The following is a 26,257-nucleotide window of genomic DNA, read 5'->3' as shown; positions in this document are numbered from 1 at the left end:
CTGGATAGCTTTTTCCCCCCATGGGTGCTGAAGAAGACCTGAATAAAAGAAAGATCAAGGCCGGGCGTGGTGGCTCATGCCTGTAATCCCAGCACTCTGGGAGGCCGAGGCGGGCAGATTACTTGGGAGTTCGAGACCAGCCTGGCCAACATGGTAAAACCCCGTCTCTACTAAAAATTCAAAAATTAGCCAGGCATGGTGGCAGGCACCTGTAATTCTAGCTACTCCGGAGGCTGAGGCAGGAGAATTGCTTGAACCTGGGAGGTGGAGGTTGTAGCGAGTAGAGATCGTGCCACTGCACTCCAGCCTGAGTGACAAAGCTACACTCTGTCTCAGAAAAAAAAAAAAAAAGGAAAGATTGCGGCTTTGGAGAATAGAATCGTCTTTCAGTGGGTTTGGATAGCTTTAGGTGACTGTTAGGTGGAAGGCATCAGGATGAGCACTGTCAGTGGAGGGGTCTGAGCACCATCCTGGCACTGTATTCAGCCACTTACATCTTTGCACACACATGCTGTGATTTGCTCTGAGCTGCAGCGCTGGGCAGAGAGAAGTGTTGCCCCATGTGTTTATAGGAGCAATTTGATGTAAGAGAAGAGCCTCCCCAGCCAACTTATTGTCCATGTATTCAGAAAGTTGTAAACTTACCCAGTATTATATCCCCAAGAAGCAGGAACTAAAAAATGACAGCCCTAAGGAAGGGTGGAGAGACCTCTTCTCAGGTGGTAGACCTATGTAGCACCCATGAAGTAGGTTTGGTAAGCCACTGAGTTTTTGAGGTGAAAGCAAAACTTCCTCCTGCGAGCCAAACATAGGAGTATCATGGCAGTTCTATTATGAATATCTATGTGTGGCCCTGAAATGGGCCTAAATGTGACTTGTGGAGTTAATCATTAGCCCAGCGGTTGTCTGAACAACTTGATTCCCCTGGGCTGCGAGCAGTTCACCTGCAGAGGAGGCTCCAGAAAGCAGCATGTCCCCCTTGCTCTTTGGGGCTGGGCTGGTCGTTCTGAATCTAGTGACGTCTGCCAGGAGCCAGAAGACAGAACCTCTAAGTGGCTCTGGGGACCAGCCACTCTTCCGTGGAGCTGATCGACATGACTTTGCCATCATGATCCCTCCAGGAGGCACGGAATGCTTTTGGCAATTTGCCCACCAGACTGGATACTTCTATTTCAGTTACGAGGTATGTGGGTGACTGGCCATACTGGGGGCTTTTTTTTTCCTCCTTTACTCATAAAGTGGGTCAGGTTTTAGGCCAAAACAAGGTCTGGTTGTCTTTATTATGCTGTGATTCCCCACCTGTTAATGAAATGGACCTGCAGTTAGAGGGAAACTCCAGCTGGGTGAATCATCATCAACAGGAGCTAAAACATATGGTTTGGCTTCTCACATCAGGGGCCATGCTCAAAGCCATGGGGCAGACGGGGTGCCTCTCCCTGAAGAGGTAATCATTACATGTACTCGGATTTGGGGATGAGAGGAGAGAGAATACACTTTTAATATATTAAAACAAAATGGATAATAGTGCTTTGGAGACTGATCCAGAGATTTCAAAGAAAGCTGCTTCAGTTTATGGGGGTGGGGGAGTGAAGGCTCTGCTGCCTTTAGGAGCAATTCTGGCAAATCAGAGATTCACTAGCTCAAGTTTTCTGTATTCAGCCAGTTAATCCTATTTTTTTTTTTAGGACAGTAAGTGTTTTCAAGTTACCTGTTCAAAGGTCAAGTACTTTTATCCATACTGTGGTCTTATACCATGCTGTCCCAGGATGGTGAACTCAATATGAAAGTTAGAGGCTGTTCATTTCGTTTGTTCTTTATCTTAGAAATCTGTTAACTTTCTAATTTTTGTTTACACAGTAATAGACTTTGTTGATCTTACTCCATTCCACTGTAACAACATTTATTTTAAATAAACTTATCAGAGACTTTTCTTACCTTTGAATTTCTATTAGAACAGCAGCCACTACTAAGCTCACTGTGGCCTAGGCTAATCAAGATCTAGCTTGGGAATGAGTGTCCATGGAGTGCTTGCTGTAGGTGTGCACTGCCAAGCAGCAAATGCCCAAATCTGGGACATCATCAGGGAGCTCAACCACCAAGCAAGTTCATTCAAGAACTCTACAGCCAGGCCGGGTGCGGTGGCTCACACCTGTCATCCCAGCACTTTGGGAAGCTGAGGCAGGCGGACCACCTGAGGTCAGGAGTTCGAGACCACCCTGGCCAATATGGTAAAACCCCATCTCTACTAAAAATACAAAAATTAGCTGGGCTTGGTGGCATGTGCCTGTAACCCTAGCTACTTGGGTGGCTGAGGCGGGAGAATCACTTGCACTCGGGAGATGGGGGTTGCGGTGAGCTGAGATGGCGCCACTGCACTCTAGCCTGGGTGACAGGGCAAGACTCTGTCTCGAAAAAAGAAAAAAGGAAATTCTACAGCCAGAATCATACGTTTTTTTTTTTAAAGACAGAGTCTTGCTCTGTTGCTCAGGCTGGAGTGCAGTGGCATGATCTCCACTCACCGCAACTCCCGCCTCCCAGGTTCAAGCAATTCTCCTGCCTCAGCCTTCAAAGTAGCTGGGATTACAGGCGCACGCCACCATGCCTGACTAATTTTTGTATTTTTTAAGTAAAGACAGGGTTTCACCATGTTAGCCAGGCTGGTCTCAAACTCCTGACCTTGTGATCCGCCTGCCTCGGCCTCCCAAAGTGCTGGGATGATAGGCATGAGCCACTGCGCTCGGCCCAGAATCATACATTTTAACCGATCCACACCAACTGTGTGGTCCGAGCAAGACATGTCTTCTTCACACCGGTGCTGTTGGCATTCTGGGCAGTTCTTTGTCCTGCTGTACTGTTTCTTACATTGCAGACGTTCAGCTATGCTGTGCCTCCTCCCCTTAACACCATCACTGTGACACCTCAGAATCCTCCAATCAGTTCCAAACCCCAGCAGCAGGTTGGGCAGTCCCACCCCAGACAGAGACCACTGTGCTGATGACTGTGGGATGTCAGTCTTACCACTCAACTGGCTTCCTTGTGATGTAGCAGGGGTTCTGCTGCCTACTTAATGTGTCTTGGCAGGTTCAGCGGACGGTGGGGATGTCACATGACCGGCATGTTGCTGCCACGGCACATAACCCACGGGGATTTCTCATAGACACCTCCAAGGATGTTCGGGGTCAGATTAACTTCTCTACCCAAGAGACAGGTCTGTTTTCATTACCATGGCTATTATAATAATCATAGGGTTCTATGACATTAGAGAAATAATGAGGAAGTATACAAAGATGTTTAAACAGTAGGAAAAAAATTCAGCCTTTAACACCAAAAACCAGTGTTCCTGGAGACTGCTGACCTCCAAGGATGCCAAGTGGCAGTCCACTGACAATTTGGGGACAACACTCCAGGTGAGCATTCTAGCTCTAGGGTTCAGCAGCTCAATTTTATCTCGTTATCTCCAGTCGATCAGATTCTGGGAAAGGGACCAAAAAACAGAGACCCATTTATAATACAAATTCCAATTAACAAATGTATTACAGGGAAGTATTTCTTTCCAGTCATCAGAATATTTGAGTCAGTTACTAAAAGCAGACTCAGAACAAAAGAAAATGCATGATATCCATGTGAGATATCCACACTCCACAACAAAAGCACTCCTCCAGCCAGGTCAAGCCTGTCCCACTTTGGACAGCACCAGTGTCTTAACTGCCCTCTTTACTAGCCAGCTGCACTAAAAAAGACATTTTGTCAACAGGGGCATCAGACAGTCCTTCGCTATAAAGCACAGGATATGTATCAGTGTTAAAAGATTGGCCGGGCGCGGTGGCTCAAGCCTGTAATCCCAGCACTTTGGGAGGCCGAGACGGGCGGATCACGAGGTCAGGAGATCGAGACCATCCTGGCTAACCCGGTGAAACCCCGTCTCTACTAAAAAATACAAAAAACTAGCCGGGCATGGTGGCGGCGCCTGTAGTCCCAGCTACTCGGGAGGCTGAGGCAGGAGAATGGCGTAAACCCGGGAGGCGGAGCTTGCAGTGAGCTGAGATCCGGCCACTGCACTCCAGCCTGGGCGACAGAGCCAGACTCTGTCTCAAAAAAAAAAAAAAAAAAAAAAAAGATCTTGAACAGGCTGGGCATGGTGGCTCACACCTGTAATCCCAGCACTTTGGGAGGCCAAGGTGGGCGGATCACGTGCGGTCAGCAGTTCGCGACCAGCCTGCTCAATATGGTGAAACCCTGTCTCTACTAAAAATACAAAAATTAGCTGAGCGTGGTGGCAGACACCTGTAATCCCAGCTACCCAGGAGGCTGAGGCAAGAGAATCGCTTGAACTGGGGAGGCAGAGGCTGCAGTGGCCCGAGAGCACGCCATTGCACTCCAGCCTGGGCGACAGAGAGAGACTCTTGTTTAAAAAAAAAAAAAAAAAAAAAAAAAAAAAAAGATCTTGAACATCTTTGACCCCTACATGCCAGTAGTGCCCTCCAATAATTTTGACTTTCAAACACTGCCTCACCTTTCTAATCCCACCCCACCGCATCTTCCACCGGTCCTCTCCACCCCCCGCACACACAAAGGGAAGCAACACCAGCCCCAACAGATATCCCACACCATGAGTTATGCATAGACGTCTTGGAGGCAATCACTCCAGGAGAGCTGCTTTCATGCACTATGCATCCAATTTTTCTTTTCTTTCCTAATTTCAAGATGGTGTCCCTAGCTCTAACAGTATAAAAGGACCAGGCAAACACCCATGCTCTTAACTCAATCTGTTGAGCAGGAGTTCCTTAATACAAGATGTGGGAATTACATGTTGGAAAAGAGAAAATGTTGTTTGCCACTATCCAGTATGGAAAGGACTAGTTACTAAAATTTGGCCATACAATAAGTAATATTTAGTACGAGTTTAACATAAGGTCCATGTCTTCCGTGTCAAAAACGGGATCTTTGTACTTTCTAAGTAAAAAGAAGGTGCTGTAGAATTCCAAAACTAGAGGACAGATACTTTAACAAAGGGGAGGAGACCAAAGACTTGGTAATGATCTAAGAATTCCTACAGGTTTTTATCAGCTTTGTCTAAATAATCAGCATAATCACTTCGGTTCTGTGCAAGTGTACCTCAACTTTGGAGTCTTCTATGAGGGGCCTGAGACTGATCACAAACAGAAGGAAAGAAAACAACTGAACGATACTCTGGATGCAATAGAGGTAAGGAAGTGTTTTGTGGAAGAGAAACATCTGTGGAAACTGATTTTAACTTCAGAGGGAAGATGACTTCATTTAGGTAGAAACCAAACAGGCAAGGGGATGTGAATCTCTTAATAAACTATGACTTGACTGGGCGTGATGGCTCACGCCTATAATCCCAGCACTTTGGGAGGCCGAGGCGGGTGGATCACTTGAGGTCAGGAGTTTGAAACCAGCCTGGCCAACATGGTGAAACCCCGTGTCTACTAAAAATACAAAAATTAGCCGGGCATGGTGATGGGCACCCGTAATCCCAGCTACTTGGAAGGTTGAGGCTGGAGAATCGCTTAAACCCCGGAAGGCAGAGGTTGCAGTGAGCCGGGATCGCGCCACTGCACTCCAGCCTCGCATAGAGCCTGTCTCTACTAAAAATACAAAAATTAGCCAGGCATGGTGGTGCGCACCTGTAATCCCAGCTACTCGGAAGGTTGAGGCGGGAGAATCGCATAAACCCCGGAAGGGAGAGGTTGCAGTGAGCTGAGATCGTGCCACTGCACTCTAGCCTCGGATAGAACGAGTCTGTCTCAAAATAAAATAAAATACATTATGACTTGAAGCTCTTGAAATTCCACCTTCATTTTATACCAAGGGTTGGCAAACTATGTATGGCTCACAGGCCAAATCTGGCCCATTGCCTGTTTTTCTTTAAATTGAGATATAATTTATACACCATCTTAAAGTGTATGTCCGTGGTTTTTTAGTATATTCCCAAGGCTGTGCAACTATCAGCATCTAATCCGGAAGTTTATCACCCACTCCCCCCAAAAAATCCCACTACTCATTAGTCATTCTCCATTCTATTACCCCAGGCCTGCCTATCACTGTTCTACTGTCTCTATAGATTTACCTACTCTGTACTTAATTTCTGAGACAGGGTCTTACTCTTGTCCAGGCTGCAGTGTGCAGTGGCTTGATCACAGCTCACTGCAGCCTCAATCTCCTGCGCTCAAGCAATCCTCCCACCTCAGCTTGCCCAAGTGCTGAGATTACTCAGCATTTTGAGCTACTGTGTCGAGATTAATCAACAATTTGAACCACTGCGGCTGGCCTCTATACGCTTTATTTAAATGGAATCACACAGTACATAGGGTTTTGTGACTGGCTTATTTTTATTGTCATTTTTTGAGATGGAGTTTCGCTCTTGTCTAGGCTGGAGTGCAATGGCGCAATCTCAGCTTGCTGCAACCTCTGCCTCCAGGGTTCAAGTGATTCTCCTGCCTCAACCTCCTGCGTAGGTGGCATTACAGCCGCGTGCCACCACGCCCAGCTAATTTTTGTATTTTTAGTAGAGACGGGTTTCACCATGTTAGTCAGGCTGGTCTTGAACTCTTGACCTTGTGATCCGCCCAGCTCAGCCTCCCAAAGTGCTAGGAATACAGGCGTGAGCCACTGCGCCCTGCCTGAATTGTCTTTTTATTGTTGAATTTTATTTATATATTCTGGATACAAATCCCTTCTAAGATACGTGAGTTGCAGATATTTTCTCCCATTCTGGCAATGTCTTTTCACTTTCTTTTTTCTTTTTTGAGACGGAGTCTCACTCTGTCACCCAGGCTGGAGTGCAGTGGCGTGATCGTGGCTCACTGCAACCTCCGCCTCCCAGGTTCAAGTGATTCTCCTGCCTCGACCTCCTGAGTAGCTGGGACTCCAGGTGTGTGCCACAATGCCCAGATAATTTTTGTATTTTTATTTATTTATGTATTTATTTATTGAGACACAGTCTTGCTTTGTCACCCAGGCTGGAGTGCAGTGGCACAATTTTGGCTCACTGCAAACTCCACCTCCCGGGTTCAAGTGATTCTCATGCCTCAGTCTCCCAAGTAGTTGGGATTACAGGCGGGTGCCACCACACCTGGCTAATTTTTGAATTTTTAGTAGAGATGGGGTCTCACCATGTTGGCCAGGCTGGTCTTGAACTCCTGACTTCAGGTAATTGCCCAACTTGGCCTCCCAAAGTGCTAAGATTACAGGAATGAGCCACTGCGCCCAGTTATTCTTCCCTTTCTTTTCTTTTTTTCCTTTTTATTTTTTTGAGACAGAGTCTCGCTCTGCCGCCCAGGCTGGAGTACAGTGGCACAATCTCGGCTCACTGCAACCTCTGCCTCCCAAGCTCAAACAATTCTCCTGCCTCAGCCTCCCGAGTAGCTGGAATTACAGGCATGTGGCACCACACCCGGCTAATTTTTGTATTTTTAGTAGAGACGGGGTTTCACCATGTTGGCCAGGATGATCTCAAATGCCTGACCTCAGGTAACCCGCCCACCTCGGCCTCCCAAAGTGTTGGGATTACAGGCGTGAGCCACTGCGCATGGCCCACTTTTCACTTTCTTAGTCTCTCCTAAATGCACAAAAACTCACTGCCTGTTTTTGTAAATGGAAGTTTTCTTGAAACACAGCCACGCTCATTTGACAATTACATATTGTCTGTGGCTGCTTTTGTACTACAGTGGCAGAGTTCAGCAGTCACAAGGGCCTTCAAAGCCAAAAATATTTACCATCTGGCCTTAAAGTCCACAGGCTCTTCTACCATATACAGAGAATATAAAACATCACCTGGAATGGTAACAACATGCTGAGTACATCTAAATCTAGAGGTCCTCTGGAAGAGCTCTCTAGTTTGAGAACTGAAGTTTTCCATTATTTAAAAATAAAACAAAAGAAAAGGCCGGGGCAGTGGCTCATGTCTATAACCCCAACACTTTGGGAGGCCAGTGTGGGTGGATCTTTTGAGCCCAGGAGTTTGAGATGAGCCTGGGCAACATGGCAAAACCCTGTCTCTACAAAACAAAAAAATACAATACAAAAATTAGTCAGATGTGGTGGCACAGGCCTGTAGTCCCAGCTACTAGGGAGGCCGAGGTGGGAAGATCGCTTCAGCGCAGAAGGTTGAGGCTGCAGTGAGCTGTGACTGCGCCACTGTACTCCCGCCTGGGCAAACAAGTGAGACCCTGTCTCGAAAAACAAAAACAAAAATCGCAAACTCAAGTCCAGATCATATTTCATACACAGCAGACACAACATTTATCAACAACTATAATAGTATTGTACATCTTAAAATTGTATGGGTAAATTATTTGACTTCCAGGTAGGTTAGTGCTGGTGAGCACCCAGGTGAGGCTAGATAGGGGTTTGGAAGAATCCCCTTTAAAATTTTCTCTCATAGGACAGCACACAAAAGGTGCAGAACAATATCTTTCACATGTGGCGATACTACAACTTTGCCCGGATGAGGAAAATGGCTGACTTTTTCCTTACCCATTCAAACTATAACTACGTGAACTGGTGGTCGACAGCCCAGAGCCTCGTTATTATTCTTTCTGGAATCCTGCAACTGTATTTCTTGAAGCGTCTCTTCAATGTTCCAACAACTACAGACACAAAGAAGCCAAGATGCTAAGCTAAGGTGACTATAGCACCCTGGCTCTTTTCTTCTGGGGCTTAGTCGAAATCAGCTTTGTAATGTTATGGGACAAAAATCGATTTATTTCATTAATGTTTTAGTCTACTGTACACATCTAAAAAGGCAAAATGGCAATAAAATAACAACAATGAAAAAGTTCTGAAGAAGTATTAAATGTATGCATCAAAATACTGTTCATCATATAGCAGTCCTGTAGCCTTCACTGAGTCTACTTAGAGGCTAACAGAAAACCTTAGAAGGAAGACGAGTTGAAAAAGGCCACAATCAAGTTTGCTTACATATAAAAGCAGGAGTCGGTAATGTTTTATTCTTAAAGACTTCACCTTTGGAACTTAAAATAAGCAGTATATTCATTAAAGAAGTAGTTTGGTTTTGCAATACAGGAAGTCTTTACATTTTTTGTCTATAAAATGTTACTAAAGAAATATTCTAATGATCTTAAAATAACTTTGGGAGGCACGGGGAAGGACAAAGGGACTGAATTTTTTTTTTTTTTTTTTTGAGGCGGAGTCTCGCTCTGTCGCCCAGGCTGGAGTGCAGTGGCCGGATCTCAGCTCACTGCAAGCTCCGCCTCCTGGGTTCACGCCATTCTCCTGTCTCAGCCTCCCGAGTAGCTGGGACTACAGGTGCTCGCCACCGCGCCCGGCTAGTTTTTTGTATTTTTTAGTAGAGACGGGGTTTCACCGGGTTAGCCAGGATGGTCTCGATCTCCTGACCTTGTGATCCACCCGTCTCGGCCTCCCAAAGTGCTGGGATTACAGGCTTGAGCCACCGCGCCCGGCCAGGGACTGAATTTTTATGTCGCCGTCTTTGATCAGTGCTTTTAGTTCAATCCAGTCAAGAAAGTAAAGGTTCATAGAAAAAAATCATGTTTTATAAAATTATAGTGATGAAAAACACATTCCAGCTTAGGATCATCCCATCCAAGAAAAATACTGAGAAAACAGCTTGTAAAAAAGAAGGTAATATAATCAAATTATACTCATAAAACTCTATACTTAATAACAGGAATACATAATATATATAATATAAAAATAATTCTTACCATTTATTCCAAACCTATCATTTCCCAGGCACTGTACACCGTACTAGATGCTTTACAATCAGACGGAGTCTCACTCCGTCACCCAGGCTGGAATGCAATGGCACCATCTCGGCTCACTGCAACCTCTGCTTCCCCGGTTCAAGCCATTCTCCTGCCTCAGCCTCCCAAGTAGCTAGGACCACAGCCATGTGCCACCACACCTGGCTAATTTTTTTATATTTAGTAGAGATGGGGTTTCACCAGGTTGGCCAGGCTGGTCTCAAACTCCTGACCTCAAGTGATCCATCCGCCTTGGCCTCCCAAAGTGCTGGGATTACAGGCGTGAGCCACTGTGCCCAGCCTACAATCATGATTTCTAATTCCAAAAATCAGAATTTCTAATTCTCAGGTAGATGGCCAAAGCTATTTTTTAAGTTTTGTATCTTTTTAAACAGAAGAAAACGAACCTTATTAAAGCTGAATGACTCATTCAAGGCCATATAGCTGGTAGGTGGCAGTAGTGGGGTTTGAATACGTTTTTCTTCCATACCACACACCAATTACCATATAGAAAAATAGCTGAATTGCTCTTATTATTTTAGACAAATTTCATTTTTAAAATCCCACATGTGGTTTATTATTCTGTTATGGAAATATCTATCTTGCATATTAATAAAAAAGACAATCCCGTGTTCTTATCATGAGTTTAGAAAACAAAGTGTTATCACAGATAACAATAAGCTATTCTTGTTCCTAGTTCCAATGATTTTGAACCTATTTCTCAGAACAAGAAGCCCTCTGATTCAAATATGAAACAGAGTATTCTATTTCATCACAAAGATCTGAAACCCCATTTTTGAGCTATCTCTGTATATAATAAGAATCCAGCCTGCACTTGTCAATGATAGAAAGTACAGTAAATAAGATCAGAATGTTGACAAAATTCAACATGACGGTGGAGTCCACACAAACACAGGAAACAAAGCTCGGCCATTCCATACAGCTGCCTGTCCTTGCAATGACTTCGTTTTAAGTCAACGTCTCTTCATGCCGCACATATTCCCCAACGTCTGCCTGATGAAATACTACAATCGCCATGGGGTCTACTTTTCTGCAGTCTTGTGTAGATTTTGCTGCCACTCCAAAACCCTGGGATTCAAAAGAAGAGACATTAACTCACTGAAGTCATTCAATATACCCATATTGAGGGCTGGAAATAACAAAGACAGAAAAAATACAGTTCTGGTCTTTCTGGCATTCAAAAGGTGCTGCGAATTTATTCTCTCAATCACCCAGATTGAAAACATATCCTTCTTGAATAAAAGAGTACTTGAGTTCTGTAATAGCTGCTATTTCTACTCACCAAAGGGATGTCTGCCATGGAGTACACCACCACGCCCTGGTACTGAGAAGTATTTTCAGTGATTCGACCCAGACCAGATTTCAACACATGGTTCCCATACAGGAACGACTGCTCTGCACCAGGCTTTACCCACACTTTATACTGTAAGAGAATTAAAATCCAAGAGACACAAAAACGTTACTATTTCTATCCATGCAGACAAACTAGCTGCTGGATCTGTGAATAATTTTCTGAAATAATTTTAAGGGAAACAGAAAGAGACTCATGTTTTCCTCAAACTGTCCATCTCCTGAACAGAAATGCAGGAAGTTGCCCGGCGCAGTGGCTCACGTTTGTAATCCCAGCACTTTGGGAGGCCGAGGCAGGTGGATCACTTGAGGCCAGGAGTTCGAGACTGGTCTGGCCAACACGGCGAAACACTGTGTCTACTAAAAACACACAAAAAAATCAGCCAGGTGTGGTGGCACACACCTGTAACCCCAGCTACTCAGAAGGCTGAGGCACAAGAATTGCTGGAACCTGGAAGGCGGAGGCTGCAGTGAGATCGCACCACTGCACTCTAGCCTGGGCAACAGAGTGAAACTGTCAGGAAGAAAAAGAGAGAAAGAAATGAAAAGAAAAAAAAAGAGCAAGAAAGAAAAAGGAATTTAAAAAAAGAAATGCAAAAAGTTATTTTCTCAACTCTACAGGGATCATCTTCCATGGCCAGGTTAACAGCTCTTTTTCTGGACCCCGGTGTCTTCACTGCTGCCACTAACTTGCTTTCTGATCTCTAGCTGGGTCTGCCTAGGCTTTTCTACTTCGCTGGAGAAAACGAACACTACACAGCCCCACAGCACTCCTATCCCATAGCCCTGACCATGCCCAAGGTGCAAGACCTCTGCACATCTCCATGTGCTGACACTCCTCCAAGCACACTATCAGGAACTCTGTGGGAGAAAAGCTGCCGGACAATCTGCCTAATCCTTGACTTCATCGCTCGTGGCAGAATTGGAAACCACCCCACAAACCTTGGCATAAGGTGCAAGGTAATCCAGGGCTGTGACGTGCAACCGAAACTTGTGGGTTTTAGTGAATTTTCCAAAGCAGGTCCCCAGCGACACCAGCTTGTCCCCGGAGATATTAGCGGCCAGCTTCATAATCTTCTCACTAAAAGGGTAAAGGGGGAGCACCACTGCGGATGAAGGAGGCTGGTGGGACCCAGGTCTCCCCTCCCCTGGGTCCATGCTGCCTGCCCGGCCCCGCCTCACCTCACATAGTACACCCGGTCGTTGTGCAGACGGAAACAGTAGGTGCCATCGGGCCGGTCCACCAGCAGCTGAAGATTCTCCCCGATACTGAGGGCAAAAAGAGGACTGGAGACCGCGCCCGAACGGACCGGTCTAGGCACCGCGCCCCCACTCCACCCCCAGCCACCACACCCACACACTCCCGCCTCCGCCCCGCGCGCTCCTACTATTTCGCGATCTTCTCAAACATGACACGGGTCTCTTCTTCAGTCAAAGGCCGCATTTTCTCCGTGGGTTGGAACACCGGATCCTCGTGCCTCCGTAAGCGGAAACGGAAGTCGGCCGCTCGCTGCTCCCCGGCAACCCCAAAGCCTTCCTCTCTAGCCCCGTACCAATAGTTCCTCTCGCTAGCGCCCAATAGTCTGGACGACTGCCGGGGAAAGCAAGCCGACTGGATGAAAAGATAGAGACCGGAAATGGTCCTGTTTCTTCCTGTCCTAAATTCGGAGTCAGCGCCCCCGGTGGTCCGGAGGGGAAGTGACGTTATTGCGGGGAAGATGGCTACCGCGGCGACGGCCTCATCGTCAGCCACGGTCTCGGCCACGGCCAGGGCCACGGCAGCGGCTCTCGGCGAGGTGGAGGATGAAGGGCTCCTGGCGTCGCTGTTCCGGGACCGCTTCCCCGAGGCCCAGTGGCGTGAGCGGCCCGATGTGGGCCGCTACCTCCGGGAGTTGAGCGGCTCGGGGCTGGAGCGGCTGCGGCGCGAGCCCGAGCGCCTGGCGGAGGAGCGGGCGCAGCTGCTGCAGCAGACACGCGACTTGGCCTTCGCCAACTACAAGACCTTCATCCGCGGCGCCGAGTGCACCGAGCGCATCCACCGCCTCTTTGGCGACGTGGAGGCATCGCTCGGCCGCCTGCTCGACCGCTTGCCCAGCTTCCAGCAGAGCTGCAGGTGCGACGCGCCTGGCGCTAAAGGGGTTTTTAACTGTAAAAGCTGACGTTTACGATGGTAGAAATAACTAACACTTATAAAGCGTTTACCACGTTCCAGGTTCTCTGCTGAGCGCCTTATTAATCCATTTAAACCTCACAACAGCCTTCGAGGTAGGTACTGTTATTCCCTTTTTTTTTTTTCTTTTTTGAGACGGAGTCTCGCCCTGTCGCCAGGCTGGAGTGCAGTGGCGAGATCTCGGCTTGCTGCAACCTACTTCCGCCTCCCGGGTTCAAGCGATTCTCCTGCCTCAGCCTCCTGAGTACCAGGGACCACAGGGGTGCGCCACCACGCCCAGCTAATTTTTTTTGTATTTTTAGTAGAGACGGGGTTTCAGCATGTTGGCCAGGATGGTCTCCATCTTTTGACCTCGTGATCTGCCCGCCTCGGCCTCCCAAAGCGCTGGGATTACAGGCGTGAGCCGCCGCACCCAGCCCTGTTATTTCCATTTTACATATGAGCAAGTCAAGACAGAGATTAGTGATGTCTAAGGACACAGCTAGGAGGTTGCGAATTCAGAACTGATGACCCAGGAGCATATCCCTCCCTCGAAGGGCTGTTGTGGGCACTAAAGAAAAAGGATTCATGCAAAGCTCTTATTATCGGGTCTGACATAGTTAACATTATAGGTGTGAGCTGAATATATGTGTACATTTATATACTTATTTTATACGAAAGCTTGGACCAGAGGTCATCTGCTTCAAAACTTCCATTGACGGGAAGCCGACATGGAAATCCTCCCATTTGAGGGCATCAGATACCAAACGCCTCTCCTTTTGGACGTCTGGATGCGGTGGCTCAGCCTGTAATCCCGCACTTTGGGAGCCTGAGACTTGAGCCCAGGAGTTTGAGAGCAGCCTGACCAACACAGCAAAACCCTGTCTCTACAAAATAAAAAATTAGCTGGGCGTGGTGGCGTGCGCCTGTAGTCCCAGCTATACAGGAGGTTGAGGTGGGAGGGTCAGTTGGGCCCGATTGTGCCACCGCACTCCAGTTTGGGAGGTCGAGGCTGCAGTGGGCTGTAATTGTGCCACTGCATTCCAGACTGGGTGACAGAGTGAAACTCTGTCTTGAAAAAAGAAAGCCCGGGTGCGTTGGCTCATGCCTGTAATCCCAGCACTTTGAGAGGCCAAGGCAGGCGGATCACGAGGTCAAGAGATCGAGGCCATCCTCGCCAACATGCTGAAACCCCATCTCTACTAAAAATACAACAATTAGCTGGGTGTGGTGGTGAGCACTTGTAATCCCAGCTACTTGGGAGGCTGAGGCAGGAGAATTACTTGAACCTGGGAGGCGGAGGTTGCAGTGAGCCAAGATGGTGCGTGCCAGAGCACTGCAGCCTGGTGACAGAGCAAGACTCCGTCTCAAAAAAAAAAAAAAAGTCCTTTGTGAGTCATATTCTGTCTCCATAGATCCTCAGTCCATTATCCATAGTTTTGCCTTCCAGCCTTTCATGATTAAAGTTTAATTTTTCTTTTGAGCCTTTAGATATCTGACAGCAGCTTTTGTACCCTTCCATGCTCCAGAGTAGACAAGGGACTTGATCAAGCAGGTGTCTGCAAATATAGAGAAATGTTGAAAGTAGACTGTGGCAGGAGCTATGGTTGAACATTAGCACAGGAGAAGATGAAGACCTGAGGGAATATGGGGAAAGGTTGTGGATTCTAGGCTAGTTAGTGCTTCATTATGAAAATAATGATAGCTATTGTTAAATATTTAACTCTGTGTCTTTTACTATTTTTACTCTGATGCATTTGCTCTGTTTCAAGTTCTGTGTTAAATGCTTCACACGCATCATCTCATTTCTTACATCCTTGTGAGGAGGGTCCTATATACTTTTTTTTTTTTTTCCTGAGATGGAGTCTTGCTCTGTCGGCCAGGCTGGAGTACAGTGGCGCCATCTCTGTTCACTGCAACCTCCACCTCCTGGGTTCAAGTGATTCTCCTGCCTCAGCTTCCCGAGTAGCTGGGACTACAGGCACGCGCCACCACGCCTGGCTAATTTTTTGTATTTTTAGTAGAGATGGGATTTCACTTGAACCCCTGGCCTCAAGTGATCCGCCTGTCTCGGCCTCCCAAAGTGCTGGGATTACAGGCATGAGCCACCGCGCCCGGCCCTATATACTGTTTTACCAATGAGGAAATAGGTTCAGAGAGGCCAAGTACCTTGCCACAGCCAGGCAGTGGCATATCTGGATTTCTGTCTGTTAGATTTATTAATTGTATGTTTTTGGACAAGTTGCTTAACCTCTCTGGGATTAAAAATTTCCTCAATTGTAATAATGCTTACCTTATAGGTGGGGTATGAGGAATAAATCAGATAGATCATCCAGCCCAATGTTCATAGCAGGTGCTTGGTAACTGTAGCTAAGGTTTGGGTACAGAGCAGTGAAGGACCAACATTCTCCTGATTATTACTAGGAACTTTGTGAAGGAAGCCGAGGAGATCAGCTCCAACCGTCGGATGAATAGCCTGACCCTAAACCGGCACACAGAAATTTTGGAAATACTGGAGATTCCTCAGCTCATGGACACCTGTGTCCGGAACAGTTACTATGAAGAGGCCCTGGAGCTTGCAGCCTATGTACGCCGACTGGAGAGGAAATACTCTTCCATCCCTGTCATCCAGGTAGCCAACTTACCCAGAGAGGACTCAAAGTAATGTTCTTGTAATCATTTATTCTGTGGTCAGGACTGAAGCTTTAGGTAGAAACCCTTGCATGTTTCACATCAGTTTCTGAAAACATTCATTTATTCAAAATACGTATTAATCACGTGCCAAGCACTGCTCTATATGCTGGGGACACAGTGTGAATAAAGTGATCCTGGCTCTCATGCAGCTTACGTGCTAATGGGAAGTCTGATAATTGACAAAGAAATAAATGATATCATTTCAGATAGTGGTGTCTGATTAAAAAAAAAATGGGAAATGGGGTAGAGGGAGTCTAGGGTAGGTTTCTTTAGGTAGGGTGATCAAGACAGACTCTTCTGGGGAGGTAACACTTAAGCTGAGACCTAAGTGAGAAGAAGGAGCCAGCCCACAAAGATCTGAGGAGAGAGCAAACCAGAAAGTGCGAAGAACAAGTGGAGAGGGCTGAAGTGGGCAGAAATTGAGGTATTTAAGGAATACAGAGGCAGCCAGAGTTAATGGATTGTAGCAGTGGGAGAGCATAAGGAAGCAGGTGAAGATGGAGAACCAGGTAAGGCCACCAGTATAAGTCCCAATGAGTGGCTGGAATTTTCTCGATTGCAGTGGGAAGTCACAGGAGGGTTTTAAGCTTTTTTTTTTTTTTTTTTTTTTTTTTTTTTTTGAGACAGAGTCGCTCTGTCGCCCAGGCTGGAGTGCAGTGGCGTGACCTCGGCTCGCTGCAACCAACATTTATCTCCCAGGTTCAGGTGGTTCTCCTGCCTCTGCCTCCCGAGTAACTGGGATTACAGGCCTGCGCCACCACACCCACCTACTTTTTGTATTTTTATTTTATTTTATTTTATTTTTTTTGAGATGGAGTCTCACTGTGTTGCCCAGGCTGGAGTGCAGTGGCTGGATCTCGGCTCACTGCAAGCTCCCCCTCCCTGGTTTACGCCATTCTCCTGCCTCAGCCTCCTGAGTAGCTGGGACTACAGGCGCCTGCCACCTTGCCCAGCTAGTTTTTTTGTATTTTTTTAGTAGAGACGGGATTTCACCATGTTAGCCAGGATGGTCTCGATCTCCTGACCTCGTGATCCGCCCGCCTCGGCCTCCCAAAGTGCTGGGATTACAGGCTTGAGCCACCGCGCCCGGCCTTACTTTTTGTATTTTTAGTAGAGACGGGGTTTCACCATGTTGGCCAGACTGGTCTCAAACTCCTGACCTCAAGTGATCCGCCTGCCCACGGTGCTGGAATTACAGGTGTGAGCCACTGCACCTGGCCAGGTTTTAAGCTTTTTAAGCAAGAGAGTTAACCTGATCTTTGTTGGTGAACCTACAGGCATCAGCTTTAGGAAATTGCTTCATATTTCAGGAAAGCCATGGGAATGTTGGTCTGCAGTGTTCAGGGTTAGGGGAATGGGTTCTAGAGAGCATCCTTCCCAGCACAGTGTGACTCTATGTATTGTCAGGGCATCGTGAACGAAGTGCGCCAGTCCATGCAGCTGATGCTGAGCCAGCTGATCCAGCAACTGAGGACCAACATCCAGCTCCCCGCCTGCCTCCGTGTCATTGGCTACCTGCGGCGCATGGATGTCTTCACTGAGGCTGAGTTAAGGGTGAAGTTTCTTCAGGCCCGAGATGCTTGGCTCCGGTCCATCTTGACTGCCATTCCTAATGATGATCCCTATTTCCATATCACAAAAACCATCGAGGCCTGCCGTGTCCATCTCTTTGATATCATCACCCAGTACCGTGCCATCTTCTCAGATGAGGACCCACTGCTGCCCCCTGCCGTGGGTGAGCACACCGTGAATGAGAGTGCCATCTTCCATGGCTGGGTGCTACAGAAAGTCTCACAGTTCCTGCAGGTACTGGAGACCGACCTTTACCGGGGCATAGGCGGCCGCCTGGACTCTCTGCTGGGCCAGTGCATGTACTTTGGGCTGTCCTTCAGCCGGGTGGGAGCTGATTTCCGTGGTCAGTTGGCTCCTGTTTTCCAGCGGGTGGCCATCAGCACTTTCCAGAAAGCAATTCAGGAAACAGTGGAGAAATTCCAGGAAGAAATGAACTCCTACACACTCATCTCAGCTCCAGCCATCCTGGGCACCAGTAACATGCCTACTGTTGTGCCAGCCACCCAGCCAGGGACGCTGCAGCCACCCATGGTGCTCCTAGATTTCCCACCCCTCGCCTGCTTCCTCAACAATATTCTGGTCGCCTTCAATGATCTGCGGCTCTGCTGCCCTGTGGCCCTGGCGCAGGATGTGACTGGGGCCTTGGAAGATGCCCTTGCCAAGGTGAGCACATTCTGTTGGTTTTCGGCTACCCTGGGCCTTCTCTGGTAATGGGTGGCCAGATTTTTGTAATAAACCCGTCTATTTGACAGTGGTGTCTGCTGACATGGAGAGGTTTAGTGTGGTTTTGGAGGTTCTCCTGGTTGAAAAGCTCTGGCCAGTTGCCCTTCATGGGACCTAGGACAGTCCATGAAGTGACTTGCCTATAGTAACAATTCAGTAATGCACGTATTAGCTTTCTAGTGCTGTGTAACAAATTCCTAGAAACTTAGCTTCCAGCAGCACATTTATTACTTCCCAGTTTTGGTGGGTCAGGAGTCCAGTCTCAGCACAACTGGGTCCTCTCTGCTCAGGGTCTTACAGGGTTGCCATCAAGGTGTTGGCTGGCCTATGGTTTCATCTGGAGGTTGGGGCTCCATTTCACACTCATTCAAGTTGGCGGGGGTCAGTTCCCTGCAATTGCAGAACTGAAGCTTTCGCTCCTAGAGGCTGTCTACTCCGTAGGCAGCTGACAACATGGCTGTTTGCTTCCTCAGAGCCAGCAGGAGAGCTTCTCTCTTGCTTGAGTCTCTTCTTTTAGGTACCTCCTTTCAAAAGATTCATTTGATTAAGTCAGATGATTAGGGACCTTAATTACATCTGCAAAACCCTTCACCTTTAGCATATATTTTTTTAAGTGTTTTGTTTTATGGAGAGAGTCTCCCTATGTTGCCTAGGCTGGTCTCAAACTCCTGGACTCAAGTGATCCTCCTGCTTCAGCCCCTCAAAGTGTGAGATTACAGGTGTGAGTCACTTGAACCCAGAAGTCCAGCACCAGAGTCTGTGTTCTTACCCTGTCGCTATGCCGCATGTCTGTAGTGTCAGCTAGGCTGCTCTGTTGGTTTTGAAACCTCTCTTTCCTAGCTGTTTTCTTACAGTTTTCCGGTGGTTCTAGCTTTCTGGAACCTCAGGGGCCTTAGTGGAAACCTCATATAGTTTTGCTTCATTTTCCTGGATCCAGCACAGTTCTGGTTGGTCGTCTATGGAAGTTAAGAACCATGTATTGGGCCAAACGCAGTGGCTCACACCTGAAATGCCAACACTTTGGGAGGCTGAAGCAGGAGGATCTCTTGAAGCCAGGAGCTCTAGACCAGCCTGGGCAACAAAACAAGACCCTGTCTCTATAAAAAATTTTAAAACTTAGCCAGGCATGATGGTGCATGCCTGTAGCCCCAGCTACTTGGGAGGCTACGGTGGGAGTATTCCTTGAGCCCAGGAGTTTGAAGCTACAGTGAGCTATGATGGTGTCACTGCACTCCAGCATAGGTGACAGAGCAAAATTGTGTCTCTGAAAAAAAAAAACAAAACACCAAAACCATGTATTCTCTATAGTTTTATGACATTCCTCCACTGGAACTGGAAACTACACCCATAATGTAACAAGTTGGGTCTGAACTTCACATTAATAAAGTGACACAATTGTGGAGAATGACCATAATTTTGAGTTTAAATGAGACAGTAAAATAATGTACTGTTAAATTACTTTGTTCAAGAAAACTTGAGGGGGGGTATACCTTTTTTTTGCCTAGTTTCACGCACTGCTGTCCCAGTGGTGATAGGCTGTCCCAGTGATTGATGGTGCCCTTGTCTCTTAGGTAACTAAAATAATCCTGGCCTTCCATCGCGCTGAAGAGACTGCCTTCAGCAGAGGGGAGCAAGAGCTCTTCGTCCAGTTCTGCACTGTCTTTCTGGAAGACCTTGTTCCGTATTTAAATCGCTGTCTCCAAGTCCTTTTTCCACCAGCTCAGATAGCACAGACTTTAGGTAAGAAAATTTTGTAAACTGCCTTACTGATGTGTAATTCACATACTAAATAATTCACCCATTTGTGTAAGTCAGTGTTTAGTAAGTATGAATCCAATTTTAGAATATTTCCATCACTCCAAAAAGATCCTTCATGCACATCTGTAGTCATTCCTCGACAGCATCCTTAGCCCCTGGCAACCTACTTTCTGTTGCCATAGATTTGCTTTTTGTGGACATTTCATAAAAATGGAATCATACATTATATAGTTGTATCTAAGTGGAAGAAGCCAGTCACAAAAGAACCACATACGTATGATTCCATTTATGTGAAATGTCTAGAGAAAGGGTTTTTAAAGTCTTTTTTTTTTTTTTTTTTTTTTTTTTGAGGTGGAGTCTCGCTCTGTTGCCAGGCTGGAGTGCAGTGGCACAGTCTTGGCTCACTGCAACCTCTACCTCCTGGGTTCAAGCAATTCTCCTGCCTCAGCCTCCCGAGTAGCTGAGACTACAGGCTCGTACCACCACGCCCCGCTAATTTTTGTATTTTAGTAGAGACGAGGTTTCACCACGTTGGCCAGTATGGTCTCGACCTCTTGACTTGTGATCCGCCTGCCTCGGCCTCCCTAAGTGCTGGGATTACAGGTGTGAGCCATCGCGCCCGTCCTAAAGTCTTTTTTCCTATTCACTTTCACGTCCTTGTCCCCTTGTGATGGGAGAAGGGCTTGGTTGAGGCGCAGCTTCCCAAAGGGCAATGCGTCAGTGCATCACACCTGCAAAGCCTGGCTGCCCTCCGCTTTTCCCCTGGTGCTCCCTGAGGTCTGGATTCCTGCTGCAGGCGCCCAACAGTGCTGCTCTGTTACCTTGTGCTTCACGGTATAGCTTCCCGTTCCCTATGACAAAGGTGGTTTTTGCTGTATTGAAATACAGTAATTGATGACTGGGCGCAGTGGCTCATGCCTGTAATCCCAGCACTTTGGGAGGCCGAGGCGGATGCATCACCTGAGGTCGGGAGTTTGAGAGCAGCCTGGCCAACATAGTAAAACCCCATCTCTACTAAAAATACAAAAATTAGCCTGGCTTGGTGGCGGGCGCCTGTGATCCCAGCTACCACGGAGGCTGAGGCATGAGACCTGCTTGAACCTGGGAGGCAGAGGTTGCAGTGAGCAGCGATCATGCCACTGCACTCCAGCCTGGGCGACGGAGTGAGACTGTCTCAAAAAAATAAATAGTAATTGCTTCTGTTTTTTCTCCTTAAATTTCTATATTGAATTTTATTAATAACTTTTTTCCATTTTGCTTTCCCCACGTCTGGGGCAGGCATTCCTCCCACTCAGCTCTCCAAGTACGGAAACCTCGGGCATGTGAACATCGGCGCCATTCAAGAGCCCCTCGCCTTTATCCTGCCAAAGAGAGAGACGCTCTTCACCCTGGATGACCAGGCGCTGGGGCCCGAGCTCACAGCTCCGGCACTAGAGCCTCCCTCCGAGGAGCCACGCCTGGATCCCGCGGGCCCAGCCTGCCCGGAGGGAGGGCGAGCGGAGGTGGACGCGGAACCGCCCAGAGTGGGGCCCTAGCCGCCGTCCCCAGCCTCCAGAACGCGGTGCGTGCGGTGCCCGGCGCGGGGTGGGGCGGGGGGACAAGGTTGCGTCGCCCTGGAAGGCCCAGGGCGGGCTCGGGAGGGAGGAAGACGCTCAGGGCAGGAGAGCGGAAGGGGGCGGTGCTCACTCCGGGTCTGGGCAGGAAGTGGGGGGTCCAGCCGCTTGCTTGCTGTGCTCTGGCTGACGGTGCTTCCCGGCGTGCCCTGTGCTGCGGCCGGAAGGGGCGGGCCGATTTACAGTTGCACGAGCCGCCATGGCCCGGCTGTGGGGCTCGCTGAGACTGGGGCCGCTCTGGGCGGCAGTGCCGTGGGCAGGGGCGGCAGCCGTCGGTGCCCGGGCCTGCAGCTCCACGGCCGCCCCGGACGGCGTCGAGGGCCCTGCGCTCCGGCGCTCCTACTGGCGCCACCTGAGGCGCCTGGTACTGGGTCCTCCCGAACCGCCGTTCCCGCACGTGTGCCAGGTCGGAGACCCGGTGCTGCGAGGCGTGGCGGCCCCGGTAGAGCGGGCGCAGCTGGGCGGGCCCGAGCTACAGCGGCTGACGCAGCGGCTGGTCCAGGTGATGCGGCGGCGCCGCTGCGTGGGCCTAAGCGCGCCGCAGCTGGGGGTGCCGCTGCAGGTGCTGGCGCTGGAGCTGCCCGAGGTGCTGTGTCGGGAGTGCCCGCCGCGCCAGCGCGCGCTTCGACAGATGGAGCCCTTCCCTCTGCGCGTGTTCGTGAACCCCAACCTGCGGGTGCTGGACAGCCGCCTGGTGACCTTCCCCGAGGGCTGCGAGAGCGTCGCCGGCTTCCTGGCCTGCGTGCCCCGCTTCCAGGCGGTGCAGATCTCAGGTGCGGGCGGCGGGGCCGGGGCGGCTGGAGCAGCGCGCGAGTCTTTTCCGCCCGACTCTGGCGAGAGCGCAGAAGTGGTCGCGGTTCATCTGCCGTAGGAGCGAAGTGGGACGTGGGAGCGTACAGGCTTCAGGACGGATAGAAGCTCTTGTGGGGCAGAGCCCGCTCAGATAGGACGCAGGGGCGAGGAGGAATCCCCTAATTCCTGATAGCCCGGCGTCTGCTTTCTGCTCCCTTGCTTTCTGAAGCAAACACTCTCTTCGGCCCTAGTTAGATCCGCCACGATGGAGTTAGAGAAGTGGGGATTGGTTCCCCAGCCTGACCCAGCCCAGGGGGCTAAGCCATTCCCCGCGTGGTACCACAGGATGTCTCGCGGAATGCAGGCTCTGCTGGGGTCGGGGTGATTGTTCCTGCAGAGGAAGCTCATCGGTTGAAGAGGGTCAGAAAAACAGTGGGGTCTTAAGCTGCAGAACGTCTGTTAGGAGTTGAGAGCCCACGGATACCTCAGAAACGGGAGGAGTGTTCGGAAGGGTCGAACCGTAGGAAGATGATTTCTCATCTCAGCTCTACAGTGAGCTCCATAACCTAATTACCAGAGTTGGGAATCAGGTTGAACACTTGGTAATGGGCCGATGTGAGGCACGGTTTCCAGTTAGGAGAGGAGCTGCTGTCTACATTTGCCGTCTGCTGTTGCCTCTTGTCAATGGGAACAGCCAGGTGCAGGGGTGAGGAGGTCGAGGATGATGCAGTTCAGCTGTTCCCACTCACCAGGGCTGTAACTTGCTTTGCAGGGTTGGACCCCAATGGAGAACAGGTGGCGTGGCAGGCGAGCGGGTGGGCAGCCCGCATCATCCAGCACGAGATGGACCACCTGCAGGGCTGCCTGTTTATTGACAAAATGGACAGCAGGACATTCACAAACGTCTATTGGATGGAGGTGAATGACTAAAGCTTTGCTACTGGGGCTGAGGATTCCGGATACCAAGACGCACACACTTCCACTTTGACCTGGGCACATCTTACTTCGCATCAACTTGGATGGCTTGCATATGACAGGAAACTGGACTGCCAAGTCATGGCAGACTGAGCTGGAGGAAGATGTCAGAAATGTTTGCCCTGAAATCAGCTATGAACGGAATGCTGTCTACAACTTGAGGAGAAAAATCACCCCCAAAGGAGTGGACGTTTCCTGACAATTCTGTATGGAGGAAGGTGGGGTAACTGCATTCGTCTGCAGTAGACACGAGTTCCTCGGACCTGTATAATCTCCCAAAGCCAAGGTTTGGTAATAATGTAGCCCCTAAATATCTGAAAGCTCTCTTTAAAAATGCAGGTAAGCGTGTGACTGGCCATTTGTGCCGAGTTCTTATTTTTACAGAGGGCTTGTGGCCTTGGACGCCAGTTTGCTTATGGAAATGAAACAGGACAGAATCATCCCTGCTCAAGAAAGTGTTTAATGACAGCACGAGTGTAAATGAGTGCCCACACATTTTAACAGCCTTGGGCAGGATTTTGCTGCTTGACGTCTCTAGAGCAGCGGGTTCTTGGCTCATTCTTGGGTTAGAGGCCATGGATCAGGGCTGGGGGCAGGGGTGACAATTGAGAAGTGCAGTGAGCTTCCTGTTAAAAATTGGGACAGACACAGAAAGCAGGACTAGTACTTCCTGGTTATACACTTATTTTGTAAAAATGAATTAACGTCACACCAACCAATGTGTAGGTTTAAGTGTCTGCCAGGCAGGGTGGCTTACACCTGTAATCCCAGCACTTTGGGAGGGCAGGGTGGGTGAATCATGAGGTCAGGAGTTCGAGACCAGCCTGGCCAAGATGGTGAAACCCTGTCTCTACTAAAAATACAGAAATTAGCCAGGCGTGGTGGCGAGCGCCTGTAATCCTAGCTACTCGTGAAGCCAAGGCAGAGAATTGCTTGAACCCAGGAGGCGGAGGTAGCAGTGAGCCAGGATCACGCCACTGCACTCCAGCCTGGGCAACAGAGCAAGACTCAAAGTACGATTCTGACTGTAGAGTTTTCTTTTCTTCTCTGTCTCAAAAAAAAAAAAAAAAAAAAAGTGTCAGCTTTGTCAAGAGGTGAAGGAACTCCAGTTTTATTTATTCTTTGATTTTTTTCTTCTTTAAAGACAGAGACGGGGGTCTCACTGTTGCCCAGGCTGGTCTCAAATTCCTGGTCTCAGGCAATCCTTCTGCCTTGGCCTCCCAAAGTGTGGGATCACAGTTGTGAGCCATAGTACCCAGCCAAACTCCAGTTTTAGTTAAATTGTTTCACCTCATTTTTATGCTGAGTTTTGTAAAGTAGGTATTCTTGCTAAACAGAGTCCTCAAAATCAAACTATACAAGTAATAGGAAGTCCAGTAAGCTTTTTAGAGAAAATGTGTTGTAAATGGCAGTTAAATGAACCCAGGAAAGACCCGTCCTCCCCTGTGGCTTTCTTTGAGGCCCCATGAGGCCAAGCAGAAGCAAACTGGCTCTAGGTGCAGCCTGACTTTGAAAAGGAATCCCGGCCAGGCTTGGTGGCTCGTGCCGGTAATCCCAGTACTTTGGGAGGCCAAGGCGGGCAGATCACTTGAGGTCAGGAGTTCAAGACCAGCCTGACCAACATGGCGAAACCCTGTTTTTACTAAAAATACAGAAACTAGCTGGGCGTGGTGGTGGGCGCCTGTAATTCCAGCTACTTGGGAGGCTGAGGCAGGAGAATCACTTGAACCTGTGAGGCAGAGGTTGCAGTGGGCTGAGATCTCGCCACTGTACTCCAGCCTGGTGACAAAGACTCTGTCTCAAAAAAAAAAAGGGAATCCCAACCTTGGTACTGGTGCAAGGTCAGAGAGACGGCCAATGGGGAGATTGGTAGAAAGCTCATTGCTACTGAAAACATGGGTCTTTAGGAAAATTAGAATTCAGTGAGCCTGCTTTCATTTGGACAATGTTCAGAAGCTCTTGCGGGGGCTATGGTGACATTTTGATGCTTATAGTCTGAGGTTAACGCCTTTGTGGTGGGCATTGGTAGCAATAAAATGCAAATTTTATTGCATTTCCAGTAAAATGTCTTCCACTTCAAGCAGGAAGCACTCACAAAAAACACATGTACACGTCAATATTATGAGCTAATCAAAGTTTTAAAAATCACCTTCCACAGTGAAAGCCAGTGTAGGCAGAAGGTTTAGAACAGAATCCCCAGGTAGAGAAGTGAATTTCAGAGCATTTCAGGGAGGAGGCTTCTCTGCACATGTCAGCATGTTTAACATCGATGATGGCAGGTTGTGTGCTGGCAGCCAGAGTCTGAGGCCACCGTCCAAGGTTCGGCACCAGTGGTTCTTGTTGCTGGTCATGGAGAGAGAGAAGTGGAAAGACAGGTGTCTTCACGCTCTAACTAGAGCACAGGGGTGGACCACAGCCGCGCTAACCTTTCTTAACCGCTAGTATTTGTTAAGGTGTTTAAGCAGTAGGAATGAGGAAACAAAGTTCTGATTCAAGTAAATGTAACTAGAAGTTAAAAATTTAAAAACTTGTAAGCTCACTAAAGTGAAGCTCTGTAGACACAGTTCATTTCCTGGGGGCTTGGGGTACATAACCAAGAACTTAAACGAGTGCCCCCAAGCCACGAAGATCCCAGCTGCTGTGCTTGAGGGGGTACCCCAAGCCACAAAGATCCTGGCTGCTGTGGTTAAGGGGTAACCCGTCAGCACTGGAACCAAGTCTTGGAGCTACTAGTCCAAAGTTAGCTCACTTCTGCAGAGGCTTTGAACCAGAGCAAAGAAACGGCCCAATGCAAGGCCAGTGTGAGCCAAGAGCTGGCCATGTAATCAGTTCTGGCCCAGCCAGGTTTGAAAGGTAGAGAA

General features: G+C 48.6%; 3 protein-coding genes across 6 annotated transcripts; 2 read left to right on the top strand and 1 right to left on the bottom strand.

Moving 5' to 3' along the window:
• The first annotated feature begins 857 nt into the window (after positions 1–857).
• On the top strand, positions 858–8,799 carry TMED6 (transmembrane p24 trafficking protein 6). The gene is made up of 4 exons (XM_007993813.3): positions 858–1,183; positions 3,082–3,208; positions 5,057–5,205; positions 8,408–8,799. The coding sequence occupies exons 1-4, from the start codon at positions 971–973 to the stop codon at positions 8,639–8,641; spliced, it is 723 nt and encodes a 240-aa protein (XP_007992004.1). The 5' UTR covers positions 858–970; the 3' UTR covers positions 8,642–8,799.
• On the bottom strand, positions 8,707–12,725 carry NIP7 (nucleolar pre-rRNA processing protein NIP7). Its single transcript, XM_007993816.3, has 5 exons — positions 12,509–12,725; positions 12,303–12,389; positions 12,063–12,201; positions 11,053–11,193; positions 8,707–10,838 (listed from the first exon to the last, which is right to left on the bottom strand). Exons 1-5 carry the CDS (start codon positions 12,562–12,564, stop codon positions 10,719–10,721), a joined length of 543 nt encoding a protein of 180 aa, XP_007992007.1. The 5' UTR covers positions 12,565–12,725; the 3' UTR covers positions 8,707–10,718.
• Positions 12,693–25,221, top strand: LOC103233215 (conserved oligomeric Golgi complex subunit 8). Of its 4 annotated transcripts, none has more exons than XM_038008335.2 (6): positions 12,697–13,233; positions 15,694–15,901; positions 17,371–18,198; positions 19,830–19,998; positions 21,295–21,471; positions 23,194–23,707. In XM_038008335.2, exons 1-6 carry the CDS (start codon positions 12,758–12,760, stop codon positions 23,349–23,351), a joined length of 2,016 nt encoding a protein of 671 aa, XP_037864263.1. In that variant the 5' UTR covers positions 12,697–12,757; the 3' UTR covers positions 23,352–23,707. The 4 variants fall into 4 exon arrangements, with proteins under 4 accessions (XP_072871626.1, XP_037864263.1, XP_007992006.1 ...); XM_007993815.3 differs by having other exon boundaries at positions 12,698–13,233; positions 21,295–21,577; positions 23,194–25,221; XM_073015525.1 differs by lacking the exons at positions 19,830–19,998; positions 21,295–21,471 and having other exon boundaries at positions 12,693–13,233.
• The last annotated feature ends 1,036 nt before the right edge of the window (positions 25,222–26,257 follow it).

This window comes from Chlorocebus sabaeus, chromosome 5, assembly GCF_047675955.1.
Source record: "Chlorocebus sabaeus isolate Y175 chromosome 5, mChlSab1.0.hap1, whole genome shotgun sequence".
NCBI classification, from domain to species: Eukaryota; Metazoa; Chordata; class Mammalia; order Primates; family Cercopithecidae; genus Chlorocebus; species Chlorocebus sabaeus.
The sequence above is the reverse complement of the archived record's forward strand: the minus strand, read 5'-3'. Positions and strand labels throughout refer to the sequence as shown.